At 40.5% G+C, this 16,498-nt stretch overlaps 1 protein-coding gene across 21 annotated transcripts in view; it reads right to left on the bottom strand.

Annotated features, from left to right (window-relative positions):
- ptprsa (protein tyrosine phosphatase receptor type Sa) overlaps positions 1–16,498 on the bottom strand; it is a 248,176-nt gene that overhangs the window by 108,286 nt on the left and 123,392 nt on the right. For all 21 annotated transcript variants that reach the window (XM_036007429.1, XM_036007432.1, XM_036007434.1 and 18 more), the window contains 2 exons: positions 8,592–8,737; positions 5,298–5,439 (listed from right to left, as the gene is read on the bottom strand). In XM_036007429.1, the coding sequence (XP_035863322.1) occupies positions 5,298–5,439; positions 8,592–8,737 (288 nt within the window). The remainder of the gene's footprint in view (positions 1–5,297; positions 5,440–8,591; positions 8,738–16,498) is intronic.

Below are 16,498 nucleotides of genomic sequence, written 5' to 3'. Positions count from 1 at the left end.
CGGGAAAACTCACTTTTTCTTAACTCTGATTGCAGACATACTCACACTAAAAGCTGTGAAGATCAGAACAGTTCATAACATAACCTAACATAATGCGGGGCCTAACTTTTTCAACCTTCCTCTCCACCTTTTCTTTTCCTCTTTATCAATCTTTTCCTTAGTATTGCCTATTACAGCTGAGGTTGCATCCAAGTATTTCAAAGTAATACATTTTTATCAGTAGAGCAAAAGCATTTTAATGTTTAGGTGAAAAAGTTTTTTCAATAAAAAGAGAAATGAGGGACTAAATATCATCTGCCCAGTATGTAGGATGCTCTCCATTTACAAAGAAATTGTATCGTATGTGTTCCAGCCCACCCTGAAGAAATCTATCTGAATTTGTATTTTATTTTTCTGCAGTTTGTTCAAAATCTACTTGATAAATGGCTGTAGCACACACATACACACTCCTGATCACACACATCATCTTGCAGCCTGCTGTCCACTCCTGCAGGCTGCACTTTTTCTCTCACACACAAAACCCATTGAAATACAACAATAGATGGGCAGAAAAGAGAGAACAACTGTGCAAGAGAGAGATAGAGAGGAGAGAGCCCAGAAGATAATGGTTGAGATATTGTGTGAGAGAGACAGAGAAAAGGTAGATGGAGAACAGACAGCATTGGCGAAGACAGGAAATAGAATGTCTTAAGGCTTGGCCTGGAGCCACTACTAGTTGAAAGGTTGATTGGTATCCGTCCCTTTAACTTTCACTCCTGTTCTCCTTCCCACTTGCTGCCGCTCACTTTTTTTCCCATCTCATCCCTGCACCTCTGTCTGCCTCCAACCCCCATTTCACCCTTCTTTCTCAATCCTTCTCCTGTAAAGGCACCTAGAATTCACTGGGCTTGATCTGTGCACAGACTGTGCATGTATAAGGATCCAGAATCTCATTCAAATTCACCCTTACCTGCTCCTTCACAAGAGAGCGGCCAATTAGCAGACAGCATGATCAAACAGTAGGCACAACTCCCCTCTGGGTAATATTGAGTGCGTTCCCGAACCTGACCGGCACAGCGTGGCAGATGGGCGGAGTTTCCAGTCAATTTAAAACCAACAAATTAAAACGGCACATGCAGCTTGTGTTGACCTGAATCCATGTGTAGCAAGAAAACAAAACCCCATTTGTACAAACAACATAAAAACTGGTAATAATTTCCTGTTAACATGGTTTGACATTACTGAATCCTAATGGAAATGGTATCGTATTCTCTTTGCCAACAATTATAAACTGAAATCTGAGATCAAAGTCTGACCTTCATGTAGATTGCATTTACTCTGGCAGACATAAACTTTACATAAATATGTTGCCTACCTGATATTTACCTGTTTATACTCTACTTATTATATATATATATATATAATATTAAATTATCCTCAAAAAGAAGCTTTTACCAGAGAAAGAGGAGGAGGAGTGAGGTTAGGAGGGGTTGGAGATGAAACTAAAGAGAAAAAAAACCCTAAAAATATACATGAACTAAATCAGTGCTGTGGATGAAAACCAGACTTGCAACTTAGTGTACACAGAGAGAAAGCAAGATGATTGGAAAGGTTTGAGAGGGAGTAAGAGTGTGATTAGAAACAGAGGAGGGGACGTTGGATTGGGTCCACCTGGTTGGGAGTGGCAAAAGAAAAATAAGCAGGATGCAAGCATGACTGTGTGTGTAATGAGTGCTGAAAATGAAGGTCAGCTCGTTCTGGTATCTTGCACTCGTATAAGGCTAGACCAGAGAACTGAACTGTGTGTGTGTGTGTGTGTGTGTGTGTGTGTGTGTGTGTGTGTGTGTGTGTGTGTGTCTCAGAGGTCTCTGGTGCTGGTTCAAACAGCCCAGAGCATCCTTGATTGTTACTTCACGAGAAAAACTGCAGCTCCATGGCTTAACACATGGATAGACACATCATTTTTACAACTCCCCCCCCCCAGTACCGGACCCAATCTCATCAATCACAGTTTTTGCTTGATGGGATGCTGCAGGGGAGAATCTATTTGCAACGGTAATCACAGCGCTAAAGACTGCAGCAGTCTAAAATACAAGCACACAAAGCAGGATAACTCCCCATGATCTCCCCACAACAGCATGAGCTGCCAGTATCCCAGTTGCAACTTTGCCTTCCTTTTGCCACTCTAAAACACTTCACGTCTAAAAAATAAACAGGCAAATCCCAAAAACTGAAAAAGAATGATCCCATGACAAATAAAATGCAGAGCAAGCTGCAAGTTGAGTCAGATCTCAAGAGTATGCTTCATAAGCTTGTCTCTCTCCAAGGACTCCCAGAGGACTGTGTGCAAGTCTTCGTGGAGCCAGATGGCCCCCATCTAAGGTATTCAACTGAGGCAGTGGAGAAATAGCCAAGGATGTGTCACAGTCGATCCTAAATACACCCTGCCATTGCCACCAACACACACACCCATGCACATACACACAAACACACAGAGACAACAGAAGAAAAGGTGGGGTTGTGTCACTGGAGATGGGGTTTAAATTTAGCCTGTCTGGTATTTTCTAAAGTATTTGTATTTGAGTATTTAAAGTTGAAGTGTGTGTGTGGTGAACACTGTTGTTAATTTCCTTTCAAACTCCAAGCAGAGCCCACATGCTGGTGGACTGCACGCTTTTGAACAGTTGAACAGTGATTATGCAGATATTCATATGGGTATGCCTGTCTATGTGGACTGTTGATAATTTATGTGCTCAGGGAGTTGCATGACCCTTTGTTAGTAAGTGTTTACCAATGCAAGCATAACATTGATGTATAAGCCATGCATTTGTGTTTAAATGCATGTATTCTATTTGTTGTTGTCGTGGGAGAGTGTGTACATGCAGCTGTATTTTCTCATAAATGTGTGCCATGGCTTTTTCAGCCAAGTCACCCACCAGGCAACCCATTTTCTGCCTCTCCAAATCGAACACCACAACCCCTCCGTTTACGGTGGATGTGTCCCTTGTGCCTTGTCCCATATCCCATAATCCTTTGCCCCTGTTCCAAGAACCCGTGTCCGGCTATTGTACGCCTCACCTGTTCTACATTGCCAATCGTCCGCAACACCCCGTTATCTCCCTTCATCTTTGGCCAACTTTTGTCCTTGTTTTTTCTTCCTATTCGTTCCTTTGGTTTGCTCAACTACCATCTCTACTAGCATTCTCTCTCTACATTCACCCTCATTCTTTTCCACACATTCTACCCATTTTCACCTCACCATAAACACCTTTCTCCATCCTATAATTTCTGCGATTTCTCTGAATAAAATGATATCCCTATTCTCTGATATTTTCCATATCTTTTCCTGTTCTCTTTCCTCTGCAGGGGGATCCGACCTTATTAATGATGGAAAACAGAGAGAACGTACTGCTCTCCTCCTCTGCCACTCGTCTTGCACATTCACCCCCCATCATCACACTAAATGCCGGATCTTGCCTGGGCAGGAGAGCTGCTGTCTTCTTCTGGTCTCCAGAGGAAACCTTGTCGAGCTGATTCCAATAACTTTTCATTTTCATCCTGCTCCTGTGAACCGCCCTGGGTTTGCCCTGTGCTGCACACAACTGCACACACTGATGTGCACATGCCTGGGCTTGTAGTCTAAAATTTGGTCTGCTAGTTCCTTGTTTTCAATTTCTTGTTTTCCAATCCGTCTCTGTATGGCCACTGTTTCATTGTAACTGTTTCTTTCCAGACTTGACTCTTACACTCACAGCAATTCATGAATAAATTTGGTTCTGACTATGAATAACATATGTTAAATTAACATAATTTAATGTAATTGTTTTGAGCATTAAACTCGTTATGAAGACTGGAAGTTGCTATATAATGCTACACACGAGATCCTACAAGGTAATTTTGGATTCAAGATTCCAAGAAATGGCAGATAGTGTGTGTCCATCAGTAGCAAAAGTCCTTAAGTACAGCACCGAAATGCAACCTGCTCACTCAATGTACATCACTCCAGACAATGGCATGGGTAGAATTGCAAACATTGTTAACATACATGTAATTTCAAAGTCTAAAGTACCACATTTATATATCAAGTTGTGACGGGCACTTGAGGCACTCACACCCCCCGTAGCACCCAACAGCAGGCTTCCAGGATGGGAGGTTTGTTGCTAACAATAACTAACCCAGCATGCTGGACCAGGCTTCCAATCCCTGGTCCAACACCCCCACTCCACCACACTGCCTGTGGATTTGACAGCCAGGAAGGCCTAGCTCGTATGCTGCCAGCCAGCCAGCAATAGCTCAGCTTCATCCAGCCCTGGAAACATGGCAGATGGCGGTAGGAGAGAACAGAAGAGAAGACATTGTGTGTGCGTGTGTGTCTATGTATGTGAGGCAAACATAGACAGGTAGAATGAGAGAGAAGAAAGCGGGAGTGTGTGACCACATGCTTGCTTGCCTATGATACCGTCCTCCATGACCTCTAAGCTAGAGCTAAACAAATGGTATAATATCTTTGCTGAATCCAAACTAGCCCCAATAGGAGCAGATCAATAAATGGTCTACAACGTTTAGCTGTTTTGTTATTTTACACATGCAAATGTGTAAGTGTGTGACTGTGTGTGTCTCCAGACACATCTGTGGGCCACTGTGCCCTGACTGTGTGTGGGTGACCAATCAATCTTTTTCATTGAGGGATTCTATGGGTTTTCATCACGGGTAAATAGAGGTTCAGCTCTTCCCTGAATGGACAGTTGATTAGTTCCATCAAATTGATGGATCATTGATAAAAAGCCTTCACACTGTCCATCTATTGTAAGTGAATACGAGTCTATTTTAGGCTTTGACATGTGCCTGCACAAAAGCTTTAAGAGATAATCCTCCACCTTTTCACATATATTAATCTGGCTTCTCTAGTAATGGTTCATGTAACTCATTTAGCTAATGTAGCAGTGCTCAGTAAATGAAAGTTTCTACAGACATCAGATTTGTAGGTTTTCTCCCAGCACACAAGGAAGACAATCTTTGTATGTGTCTAATATGCCAAAATCTAATAAAATCACATACTTTTTAAAGTAAAATCTTGTATAAAACTTATGAGCCAGCTTTATAGGTACAGTAAAGCCAAAATGGCTAACCAGACAAATACTAGAGCACAGTACCAGAAATTCTAAGCAAAGTACAGCGCCCATTCACTGGCAAGTGCAGTGCAAAAATTCCAAGGTAAGATGTCATCATAAAAAAACCTGAGGAGCTCCAGGACGTCTACTTTAATGATTTATTTTGTAGTTACCCCTCTGCACACTGTTTCATAATGCAGGACTCACCTCGGATGATGGACAGCTTGGCATTTACAGTAATCTCGGCCTCGCTGTTCTCAGCAACACATTCGTAGATGTTCTCGTCACGTGGCGCTCGAAGAGGCTGGATTCGGAGTACGGCGCCCGCACCCTCGTCAAACTCAATGGTCTGTAAGGTAGAGCAAAAAATATGGTTAGGTGAGACAGAAGATGGTGTTTCAATTATTTATGGCCTTGGTCCTCATAAATACAGAACTACAAAGAAACACACTCTCTCTACACACACAAAATCCAGGCCCAATTTCTTTGCGTGTGACGCGCTCACTTTTCCATGTTCTCATCTCTTGTTTTTATCTGTAATTATGCCCTTTGTTTTCTGTAAAGCCCATTGTTTTGAACCTTGGTAAAAGCGCTTCTTAAAATCAAAATGAGACAACACTCAATCAATCACGCAAAATGTGCTGAGAATACTGAGAAGAACAAAGGTGAATGATAAAATAAAAAAGCCTCACTTTCATAACATGATTCCATTTATGAAGAGCTACATAAACATTAACACCCTTTATGTTTGAATAACCTAAGTATAATTTATGTGTCAAAATGAGAAATGATAAAGGCTACTCACATTAAAAACATGAGACAATTAATTCATTTAACAATAAAGTAGAAAGTGTTCTTTTTGTTAAAGCTGTGTACACCAAGTTTTCAAATGCATGTATCATTAAGGTATAAAATCAACATGGCAAAATGTAGTATTAGTATGGCAGAAACCATCTATCTACATAGTATTTAGACTAATTATATGAAATAACTGCCAATTTCCCAATTTAGATCTCACGTTTACCTAACTGGACATCATACTAGATCAATATAGTATGTCTGAAACAGTATGGACTTTTTAATAACTTATGTTTCTACACTTTTAATTGAAGGAGTGTGTCCGCATTACAAACAGTAGAACTACTTTGATAAGGACCTTTAAAGTGCTCATATTATGCTCATTTTCAGGCTCATAATTGTATTTAAAAGGTTATATCAGAATAGGTTTACATGGTTTAATTTTCAAAAAACACCATATTTTTGTTGTACTACACATTGCTGTAGCTCCTATTTTCACCCTGTGTGTTGAGCTCTCTGTTTTAGCTACTTAGAGATGGCCCGATACCATTTTTTGCTTCCCGATACCGATTCTGATACCTGAACTTGCGTATCGGCCGATACCGAGTACCGATCCGACACCAGTGTGTCATATATTTTTTTATGTTTTAACAACTGTATACTACTATCCCTGTGTGGATGTGATATTATTTCTATCTTTGTTGTCGGTCTGGCTCAGGTTAAACTTTTTGTGAAACATGAACAAACAATGAATGCCACAGAACTTTCTTTTATTATCCAGTTTGACAGTTATAACGGAAAAAGAACATAAATAAACTACTTTAACGTAGATTTTCTTTATGGTTTTATTACGTGGTATCGGATCGGTGCATAAACTCCAGTACTTCCCAATACTGATACCAGCGTTTTCGGCAGTATCGGAGCCAGTACTGATTCTGTTCCATCTTTGTTGGGAGTCACACATGCGCAGTACCTAGTTCAGCACTACAAGCCAGTCAGTTGCAGAGTATGAGGGCGTGCCACGCTAGCAGCTAGGCGAGCATTATAACGTGTGTTACAAAGTGACGCTCGTTTGTCACAGAAGTAAAGGCTGAACTACAATAGAGCTGTTTGGAGCAGTTTATGAACAGTGTTTGCTGTTGGAGATGGTAAGTCCCTTTGGGGTGGACTTGGGGCTTTTTCACTTTGTAAACCTATAACGTGCACAAAAAAAGATATATAACACAATAAAGGAAAGGGAAACAGCCAAAAAGCATAATATGAGCACTTTAAAATGTGTCTTTTTTTTCAAAGTGATGTCAGTGGGTGTAGCTGACAGCAGGACAGTTTTTGCGATAGTAGTTACGGAAACTGGCCACCGGCCAACATCTGAAGAGCCACAGGTTTGATCTCTCTGAAAACCACATCAAAGGCCAGAAGCAGAACCTCAAGACTCAGGTAAATAATTAGAGTTCCTCCCTTTTAATATAGCCAGTCATTTCTCAAGATAATTTCTATCACTCTAATTTTGGATAGATGAAGTGTTTGGGAAGACGGTTCAGACAGTCTGCCAGTCTCACAGCAAACCTACTCTTTCAACATCCATCGTTCCTCAGAGGACCTTACACCATCTTGATGAAGGCTTCACTGTTAAGATCCTTGAGCAAAGCATGACTTTGAGATATAGGTACAAGTCTTCAGCAATCCTGCTGTTCCACTGCTGCACATCTCAGGGCTGAGCTGCTAATTAGGCTAAAAACACTGCAGAGCATGGCATCATGATCAATATCAAAGCAGCTGTCTACAGGGTAGAACAGTGGGGGAAAAAAATCATAACTTCAAAAACCTTTTATAATCTTTTTATTTCATGCTAAACGGAGGACGAGAGGAGTCCGTTCTGGCAGGCTCCTTCACGCCCTTGGCTTTGTTTCCTACTTAGCATACAGAAGAAGAGAACGTACAAACACAACTTGTCTTTCTATTTTGTCCTCCACTGAGATGCTGCTTCTCCCCCTGTTGATGTTGTTGTCATTTTTTGCTTTTTAGCCCCCTCCCCTGCGATGGTCTTCATGCTGCAGTGTGTGCATGTCTATCTCTGTGCACTGCCGTCATTAACGAAAGCAACTTTTTAATTAAGAGACACTGAGCATCAATCAAGACTTTTAGAGATGCCATCTGGGACGCCTGCCGAGAACTGAACAACAAACATCATGAATAACGCACAGACGGACGCATTCACACAGACAGGGCGGTATGCAGAAAAAGAACCAGCACTAGACACAAAAATGTGACAACGGAGACAGAGTCAGTCAAGTGCAAAGTGGACAGAGAGGGAGAAATGGGAGAGCTCCGAATTGCGTTACTGGGCGACTGTAGCCAATGGTGGACCTGAACATTGCTCAGAGGTTAGAGAGGCCAGTTCATGAAAAGATTGGTAGTTGTTGTCCAGAACTATTTGTGAAAACTGTAGGTGAAGAAAGCAAGCCAAACAAAAAAAAAAAAGTTTCTGTGTTTTCTAAGACTGTGTGGGAATCCCACTGCAACAGGAGACTGTGCGTATAATGTCAAAGTGGTGCAGGGCAGCGTTGAAAAGAATGTATGGGCAAATAAAGGTTAAAAAGAGCCTTTCGTCTTGTGTTGCATGACATTTACAGGACAGCAACAATAAAGTTGCCCTCCTCACCCCTAGAGTGCAGCAGTGAGCAGCAGGGCTCATTGACTCACCTCTATACGCTGGGAGTTGACCTTCTTGCCTTTCTTGTTCCAGCTAACCCTTGGCTTTGGGTCGCCGGTTGCCTGGCACACAAAAGAGACCACACCCCCTGAGACGCCAATCTGGTCGACGGGAACTTTAGTGAACCGTGGTGATGCTAGGGAAGACAAGTAAGGGCAGAAAGGGGGGAAAAAAAGAAAGAGAAAAAGACATTAGCACAAGCCATGATACACACTGGACATTAACTCAGTTCCTTTAAAGAAAGACAGCCTATTTCCACACACACACACGCGCACATCTCTATAATGTCACACAATCTCAGACTTTCCACTCCCCAACCCCTTCTGTATCACACTGTTCTGCAGCAGAGCTAAGTCTTGGATAAGTAATGGGAGACAGCCAGTGTGAGCTTTGGAGAGACACAAAATAAATAGCTAGACAGTCAGTCAGAATAGACAGACAAACAGATAGCTCGCCATATATCCATAGTGATCTATCTACATTAAAGTGTCCATATTATGAAAATAATCACTTTTTCTGGGATTTGGGGTGTTATTTTGTGTCTCTGGTGCTTCCACACGCATACAAACTTGGAAAAAAAAACATCCATGCTGTTTTGAGTGAGATACGGGTTTCTGAATGTGTCCTGCCTTCAGTCTCCAGGTGAGCTGTTCAAAATTGGCAGGGCTTTTTACGTCACTAGCCAAAACGAGGTGGCTAACCGTAGCATGCTAGCTCGTTCTGAATGGCAAAACACTGCTACAACACACATTAGTTCACCATAATCTACAAAAGAACTACTTACATGTCCCTACTCTGCAGGTATTCCACGCAAAGTTGGAAGTGTGCCCTCATTTAGAAGAAGTCTCCCGGCTAATCCTGCCTTGTACAGACTGAAGTTGTAGAAACAAACAGCTAGCTAGATGATGTGATCCTTACCTAGCTACTGCTCATGTGCGACTGCCAACAAAGATGTTACAGCAGTGAGAGGTCTCACTCTGTAGCTAAAACAGAGACCTGAACACAGGGTGAAAAGAGGAGCTGCAGCAATGTGCAGTACAACAAAAATATGGTGTTTTTTGAAAATTAAACCATGTAAACCTATTCTGGTACAACCTCAAAATACAATTATGAACCTGAAAATGAGCATAAGATGGGCACTTTAAATCAAGTGTTCTAACTGTGGGACACTTGGGATTTGACCATTGAACCTGAACAGGGCAGCCTCTTTAAACACATGGCCACGTCGTCATCCTGAATCACCCCCTGCAGAACACATTGGGTTGAATTAAATAACTGTGCCTTTCCTTATCTAGTACCCCAATTTCAGTGCTATGTAAGTCAGTGTGTAAATCACAGCGCTGTGAATTTATATGTTGATTTTGTGCCAAGGTGCTGATGATTAGCAGCTGAAAGATTTCTCCATAGGGAAAATGGGAGTCTGGATATAACCAGTACAGTAGCAAACCCTGAGAAAATGGCATTAGGATAATAAGGCAGTAAAAGTGGGTTTTTGTTTTAATTTGACATTGTATAAGTTTTCAAAAGTGAGACTGATTTTCCTGGAGGATAGAGTACAGCATTGACAAAGCCACAATCAGAGGTTCAATTCTCACTTGGACCACACATAGTAACAATGTATGGGCTCATAAAACTGAGACTCTTTAGTTAAACTGTCCATCTACAGTTAGTATAAGCCGGATAGAAAGAGAGAGAAAGAGAGAGAGAGAGAGAGAGAAACAGAAACAGAGTCTCCTGGGGAACTCGTTAAATCTGAATCATACAGATATGTGGGGATGATCAAACGGCTAGCACATAACGTCAAATTAATAATTAAGGGACCATGGGCCGACACCAGTCTTCAGGCACTGATAAACACAAATGAAGGAGAGTATCTGCATTCGTCAATAAGGAGAGATAGAGAGCGGATATTTTAGAAAGAACGAGACAAAAAGAAATAGTGTAGGACAAGGGAAATGAAAAGAAGTGTGAGTGTACTGCTTCAGGAAAGCGGAGGCAACGCATGCAAAGTTCATATCACCGCCCCCAACTAACAACCCAAATATGTCTGACGCAAATGATGCACACAATGGTAAAAGCAGTGAACTTTAACTAGTGGTTGGTGGCTACTTAATCTTAAAAGAAGTTTTCACAATTTCCTCAACCAGCTGGGTATTTTCTCAAGTGGAAGAGGCTCTGTATAAGATGAGTGGTTATGCACATCATAACAAATGCCAGAATGTGTTCCTGCCCTGCTTACAAGTGTGTGAGACACACTTAACCTTGATTTTACAAGCTTAGATGTCCGGGAATGTAAGATTATCGCTGAAAGCAAGAATATGTGCTCATTATGCCCTCCATGGTCAAATGAAGATAAAAAATATGCGTTCCATTAAAAACTATTATGATTCCTTTTTCTTCACACTATAGTCAGCAGCCTTAACTGCAGATGAACAGAGCTAGTCTTATCTTGCTTTGATTTTTGTCTACCTTTTTCTTGGGTAATTTGGAGAATATTGCTCAAGGGGTAGAGCGTGACACTAACTACGCTGCCAGGATTGAAGGTGTAATTCCCACTGTGCATGTAAGACTTTAGAATTAACATGCTGACTTAATTCCATATGTGAATTAAATTGTCATATATGATAAAACATCATTCTGACAGGCTGGACACATTCAAAACACTAATCAAAACACACCTCTTCAGATTGCAGCTTTCCACACACAATAGTCTTACATTTCTCACCTGATAGTTACTGGTTTCATTGTTTTTAATTGCTTCTAATATGCTTGTTTTATGTGTTGGTTTTATTGCTTATCTGTTTTTAATGTGATATATGTGCTGGTTTTTACTGTAAAGTGTCTTTGAGTACCATGAAAAGCGCTATATAAATAAAATGTATTATTATTATTATTATTATTACTGTGAGTGTTGCACATTGGCAGACAACATGCGGAGTTAAATAAACCAGCCGAAGGGCATGGATGAAACTCTTCAACTTTTATAAGAAGTAAAGGGCTGGGTTGCTGGCAATCATTTTAACGTTGGAAATATTGATTCCTGGCCTTCTGATGGTCAAATGAAACTGTATTGATTGTTACAGCCTTCAAAAAATGTCTTAGCCCTCTTTAAATCTAACTCTACATTGGTTAAAATAATAGCCCCTGGTGAGGTCGCATTCCCTGACACATTCATTACCCAAAGTGTAATGCTTTAGGAAGATTTCTGCAACCTGACAATAGTCTTTCAATCTCTCAAATCACGTAAGATCTCCTACAAAGTAGTATTACTAATTTATAATGTATGCAAATATTTAAGAGAGGACGGTTTTGATAATATGTAGTGTAGCAGAAAGAGAGGCTGCTCCTAGTATGATTATCCTGCATCCACATATCTTGCATTTACATGGTAGACAATTTAATTTGCAGCACATAACTTAAATGTTGCTTAATGCACAATTGTAACTTTGTAATCTTCAAAACAAGTCCAAAACTGGAGCATTGGCTTAAGAGGTGTACTCCACTCTCTAAAAATGCATCAGTTGTCATGAATCATTAACCAACATTCTAATAACATTATAGATGTAAAAGATTACTCAGAAAATCAAAGACAAAAATAAATCACCATTGACTACTGTATATGTCACAAGAGTATATATATATATATATATATATATATATATATATATATGGTGGAGGTTGTGGGATGATATGAGCACTGCAGCCTTTCTCTAGCTTCAAGGAGTAGGCCTAACTTATTTGTTTGGTGCATACAATGATCCCTTTTGGTATTTTACAATCTCAATTTCCATTCTGAAACTACACAACACAGCTCCTCTGCATTTGACCTCCCCTTACAATGTGCCCTCTGTCGAGACAGAAGAGGGATTTACACAGAGCAGGCCTGTGGCAGTGGCTGTGCAGAAGGCCAGCGCTCTTTGATTAGTTTTGCCCTGGACCATTCGACATTTCCACCCAGTCCCCTTCTCCCTCTCTTCATAGGATGAGATAGATGTACAAATAAATGTGCCCGGCCCGTATGTCAGTCTGAATTTAACTCCTGACAGATTCAGGATGTTATCAGGATGTACTGAATATAGTTTTTTTTTTCAACATTACCTCAGGAAGGTTAAAAGAAAGCAAGGAGCTCAGAGGAAAATGGTTTCAAATGAAAAAGAATGACACAGCAGGGGTTGACAGGAAGAGGTCTGCAGGAGGATGTGGTGAGGTCAGTGGTAAAGAGACAGCTGGAAGAGGAGAGGTGGTGACAGGAGGTCCAGGGACTAGAGGAGATGATGTGAAGGGGGAGGGCAGGACAGAAAGTGTCATCATCAAAAAATTAACTTTTAAAAACTTTTCTCCCGTCTGCTGCATCAAGCTTCACAATGCTAACATCTCCCTACAGTAGAGGATGCTCACTTATACCTGCCAAGCTACTTCATTCATTCTAGCTGGTTGCATTTTGAAAATGATGGTCGTAAACTGATACCCTACACTATCTGTGGTGTCCCACACTGCTCCCTTGAACTATATATGACGTCCTGTTCAGCAGATATTTATGACACTGTGTAGTGTGCACTGATCACATACACTGTGAGCAAAACAAAACAGATTTCCAAGACCCACATCTACGCTCTTGTCGAAAGCAACATTTAATAACCATGAGACGAAGAGTTAGCAAGTCTCACTAAATTTCTAGATTTGTCTGTATGGTAAAAAGATGGTTTAGTAAAACTGTTAAAAATGTTTTGTATTGTTATATATATATATATATATATATCTGTATTGTGTTGTTTCTATGGACCTTTGTGTTCTGAATAAAGTTGATTGATTGAATAATCTGCCGTCACTTTTCACACAGACGTGTGTCTAAAAGAGATGTTTCGTGATGTGATGCCATTACTGAAAACCATAGAATTATACATTATTATACATTGTTATATTGTAAGTATAGTTTTAGTTCTGCTGTCTCCTTCTCTCATATTTTTGCTCTCTCTTTTTTTTACACTATTCAGGTAGTTTAATTCCATTTAACTTTGTTTGAACATCATCAGCATAATTTAAAGAGCTCATATTATGCTCATTTTCAGTTTCATAACTGTATTTAGAGGTTGTACCAGAATAGGTTTATGTGGTTTAATTTTCAAAAAACACCATATTTTTGTTGTACTGCACATTGCTGCAGCTCCTCTTTTCACCCTGTGTGTTGAGCTCTCTGTTTTAGCTACAGAGTGAGACATCTCACTTCTTTTCCATCTTTGTTGGGAGTCGCACATGCGCAGTAGATAGTCAGTGCTTGGGCACAGACATTAGTAACGGGGAGAGTGTAGACTAACGTGACTAGATAGAACTACGCATGAAAGTTACGGACATGACGGCAGTAGTTCAACCATACATGTTCGAAACAGAATCGGATCCTGAAGAAGGAGGGGAGTCTCCTGCAGAACCTGAGACTCAGAGAATTCAGCAGGACGCTTATGGTGGGAATATTCAAATGTTTCAGCCGATGATGTAGACGGACTTGCCGATTTTGACCAGCTCACCCGGTGACTGAAGGCAGGATACATTCAGAAACCTGTATCTCACTCAAAACAGCATGGATGGTTTTTTTTCTCCAAGTTTGTATGCGTGTGGAAGCACCAGAGACACAAAATAACATTGTTTGAACTCTGATGGGCGTAATTAACCGTTTTTTTTTTTTTTAATTTTCCTCAGCTGTGTGCCTCTGGGCTTCTGCTGCCAGTTACCGTTGACTTTGAGCCTTTCTTTTTTCGGGATATGAACCTTGGTACGTAACTGCGGGGTAGAACATGTTGAGTGGTGTATGGGGATTAAAGTGTTTAATGAGTGCAATAATGAGTGATGGCATAGACCATGCCATATTATCAAGAGATTAGAAGCTCATTCATAAGGTTTCATGCATTGCGTGAGTTCAGAATGTACATCATGGACACAAGAAGTTGGCGCACACTGGCTCTTGTGGGCAATCAAACGTGGGACTTTCATGTTTTTTTTTCTCTTTAATGTTTGATTTAAACATTTATATATAATATTCATATGATATGTCAGTCCCTGCTACAATCAACTAAAACTACCTTTACCATAGAAGATGATGGTATCCCCTTCATCTCAGTTCAGTGGTATATGTGCTAAAAACTAAAAATAGATTTCCAATGAAACCTGTTGCTTCCTATTTGGAAGCTTTATCCTATAACCACTCCCTCTACACATTAGGTGTGGTAAAGCAACTTTGTGATATACAGAAATCTAGTTGATTTCCTGAAATAAGTTACTTTCAGTAACATAACTACTAATATTAATATGCTAAATTAGTGTAGTGTTGAAGCTTGCAACCTTCTTTATTTGCAGTATTTGTATTATCTCAATTTTGTTGTTGTTTTGGCATTACAATAAAATGCTACAATTAGCACCTTTAATCATTGGGCATCTTTAGGGTAAAAGTAGAGTTAGATAATGGTTTATAGTAAGTCAAAGATGTACAATTTAATGTGGAATTCTTTTTAAATATTTCCATAATATACTTCAGAATGTCCTCTACTTTCTGTCTGAATATACGAGTGTTACCCAGAGTGCAGAACCTTTGAGGATTGATCCCACTGGTGCCACCTATTCTAAAAATGAACACTTTTTTGCTGTAAGGTACCTTGTATAAAAGTCTCCGCCCAACGGTGTGCGTTATGTTACCAGAGATGACATTGAAAGGACATTGTACCCGCAGTGGCCATTTGTCCCTTCCACCTAAGTCTCTCTCTATTCCCCAAGCTTCCCTCAGACAGACTGAGGTACAGCACTGCCCAGATAAGCACACAAGACCTGTCTTTATCTGTCTGGCATGGGGACATGGCCTGGGCTAAAATAACCAGCAATGGGGGCCCGGCTATCTTCACAAGGTCCCGAGAATAAAAAAGATCCTAGCAAACACGACCGGCTAGCAGGAGGGAAAAAAAACTCACACTGTGCACACAGAGGCTTGTTTAGCTAATACAGCTACCACCTGCTACTGTCCGCTACCTCTGTTGGACCTGATAAGACAGAATACACCAGCACTGTGATTATAAAGTGGTGGAGTGTGGGAGGTGGGTATGTGAATATGAGACAGGTCCATTTACACTTATTTTCTGTTGTCGTTTGGTAGAGGGGGCGTAAGAGGAGGGAGGGGACTGGCTTTATGACTAATACAGTAATTGATGGAGAAAAGCTTCTTGGGTCATAAATAGGAGCCATTATCTGCTGAATTAGCAAAGTGGGAGACAAAATGACTCACATCCATTCAGTGATTTGCAGAGAAAGGCAGAGCATTGGGAAAAGGGCACTATCCATCTTGCTACAAATAGGTACCGTTCACGGCACATAGATACCTTTTTTCCAGCAATGTCTGAAAAGAACATTTGGTACAATTAGTGGTATTACTACAAGCAAACTACTTCCAATTTCTCCTGCCACTCATGTGGCAGTCTGGAAAGATGGTGTGGTCAGGATGAGGATGCAATAAGAATGACATCAATTTAGTTTTTTTTGTAACTGTTGTACTCATAGTTGCTCTTGATACAAGCAACAAGTTTAAAAGTGTATTACCACATATTTTCATTCCACTTCCTGCCACTTTATCTCAACAGACACTCTGCTTTCTATATACAGTATACTAACAAATATACTCTGGTCTTAATTAGTATGTTACCAAAGTAGATGGAGCAATATGAATGACTGTGTGTTACTAATTTAAAGTGGATTTACTAGATAATCCTGGCTGAGATTAAACTTAATTTTCATATTAGCCAAACAGCAGACACATGACACACACACACACACACACACACACACACACTGCCAAGACAAAAAAAACAACAACCAATGACTAGACAATGGAGCAATTTAGTATCCAAAATCCTCAAAACCT

The sequence above is a fragment of the Sander lucioperca genome, chromosome 11 (assembly GCF_008315115.2).
Source record: "Sander lucioperca isolate FBNREF2018 chromosome 11, SLUC_FBN_1.2, whole genome shotgun sequence".
Lineage (NCBI taxonomy): Eukaryota > Metazoa > Chordata > Actinopteri > Perciformes > Percidae > Sander > Sander lucioperca.
The sequence above is the reverse complement of the archived record's forward strand: the minus strand, read 5'-3'. Positions and strand labels throughout refer to the sequence as shown.